A 1,828-nucleotide genomic window follows, 5' to 3' on the forward strand; every position below is an offset into this window, starting at 1 on the left:
GAGAGAGATATATGAGTACACTGTAAATTTTTAGATATATTTAGGTGTGATTTTTTTTTTTTGAAAATGATATATTTAGGTGTGATTAGACTATAACAAAATATTTTTTATCACGGAACCATGAGAATAGTGTCACGCATTTTTCATCCCTTGTCTGGACCATAAACAGTACCACAAAATCAGCCAAGTGAAACACAAACGCAAATGCAAACACATTCAGATAATCAAGTACGCAAACGCACATATATCATAGGATATAGCTGAGTACATGAGGAAATACAACTACAACAAGAAGACTCCCTACAAGAGGAGCCCCATATACGGGCCTAAACCCCTTTTATTTCTCATGCTAGTTTATTACATTCTGCGGCTGAAAACTGCTACTCCAACATCGACCTCTCACTTCACGCTGTAACACAAAAAAACAAACAAATTAAAGTCAGTACTTCATTACACAACTTTTCAATGCTAGACCAGCTTTCGTTTACTTAATCTTTCAATTTCTATACAATAATGCTAAGAATACGACATCTTTCATAATTGCTGTCATGATTTGTCATGATTAGATTAACTTCACTTTGATTTAGATTCATCATTACCTTTATTTTTATAATGCCCTAATCATAACAGTTCATATTATTAATAGTAGTAAAAAAAATTGGTGCTTATCTTGTAACCAAAAAAAATCATGTTAAAACCACAACGATTAAAGTTGTGTAAATATGCAAGCATAGAGACTTAGTTACTTTTTGCAGTTGGTGGAGGTGCTGATCTTGTAAGGAACATTGACTCCACACTTGCCAGGGAGAGAAGCAGCATTAGCAGGACTAAGTCCAGAGATGCTACCGGCAGCTGTTTTCAAACACTCACAAGCGGCCTGGCGGTCAGCTGTGGTCTTAGCAGCATTGTTAAGGGACTTAACCCCATTGCAGCAAGACTGTGTTGGAGACCCTCCACTCCTCAGGTAGGGAATGCATGCAACAAGGCTGCTTTGGACTTGGCCACATGATATAGCGGCTTGGGCAACTGGTGCACCAATCACCATGCACATGAGTGCCAAGCAAGTGAGCTTAAGGACCAAGGAGTTAGCCATGACTGAGCTAAGGAGAAGGAGTAGTATTTGGAGAGTTGAGATAAGGAGTATGCGTTTTAATTTGATTGCTTGAGTGACTTACTTTGGCTACCGAGCTCTGGTGCTTTATATAGAAAAATTGGGCGTATGAATGTAAGCCAGGTGTGCTTTTTTTGGAGGGGAGTTATTTGTTGGTAGATGGCATTCATTTAATTTTGATACTGTCTTGCTTTCCCACGCCTTTTTCATGGACACGGCAGTTAGAGGCTTAGAGCATTTTTAAATGCAATCAATCGAGCAACAAGTAACGTTAAGTAAGAAAATTCAATGGCGATGTTTACGGCTTAACTCACACCTCTTCGTATTATAAATAAAGATGTTGACGATTTAAATCTTACTTCCCAACTATCAATTTATAAATGAAGGGGATGTCTCCATCAAATGAACTCTGGGATGAAGAAGGCCCATTAGAACAAAAATTAAAAAGATTTAGGTCGGGCTGACCACAGGGAGCCAGTTCAGCTCTTTGAAATTGGGCTTTTCAAAAAAATTGAATGTTTGATAAAAACTGTTAAAAAGTACTTTTTTGAAAAAAAAATTGAATATTTGGCTAGAACTTATAAAAATAATAATTTGAGTGATAAAATACCAAAAAGGGCAATATATATAATATATATATATATATATATATATAAAAGAGTTTATTTCATACTTAGTATCAACTTCTTCTACTTCTTAATAATAATAATAATTACT

At 35.8% G+C, this 1,828-nt stretch overlaps 1 protein-coding gene across 1 annotated transcript; it reads right to left on the reverse strand.

Moving 5' to 3' along the window:
* Positions 1 to 215: 215 nt before the first annotated feature.
* Positions 216 to 1,192, reverse strand: LOC112036584 (non-specific lipid-transfer protein 1). Its single transcript, XM_024069425.2, has 2 exons — positions 747 to 1,192; positions 216 to 409 (listed from the first exon to the last, which is right to left on the reverse strand). Exons 1-2 carry the CDS (start codon positions 1,091 to 1,093, stop codon positions 400 to 402), a joined length of 357 nt encoding a protein of 118 aa, XP_023925193.1. The 5' UTR covers positions 1,094 to 1,192; the 3' UTR covers positions 216 to 399.
* Between the last annotated feature and the right edge of the window lie 636 nt (positions 1,193 to 1,828).

Source organism: Quercus suber, unplaced genomic scaffold (assembly GCF_002906115.3).
Source record: "Quercus suber isolate HL8 unplaced genomic scaffold, Cork oak 2.0 scaffold_44, whole genome shotgun sequence".
Taxonomy (NCBI): Eukaryota; Viridiplantae; Streptophyta; class Magnoliopsida; order Fagales; family Fagaceae; genus Quercus; species Quercus suber.

Bases quoted from the DNA above. Each gene is read 5' to 3' on its own strand.
- LOC112036584 (XM_024069425.2), bottom strand. From the start codon at position 1,093: ATGGCTAACTCCTTGGTCCTTAAGCTCACTTGCTTGGCACTCATGTGC.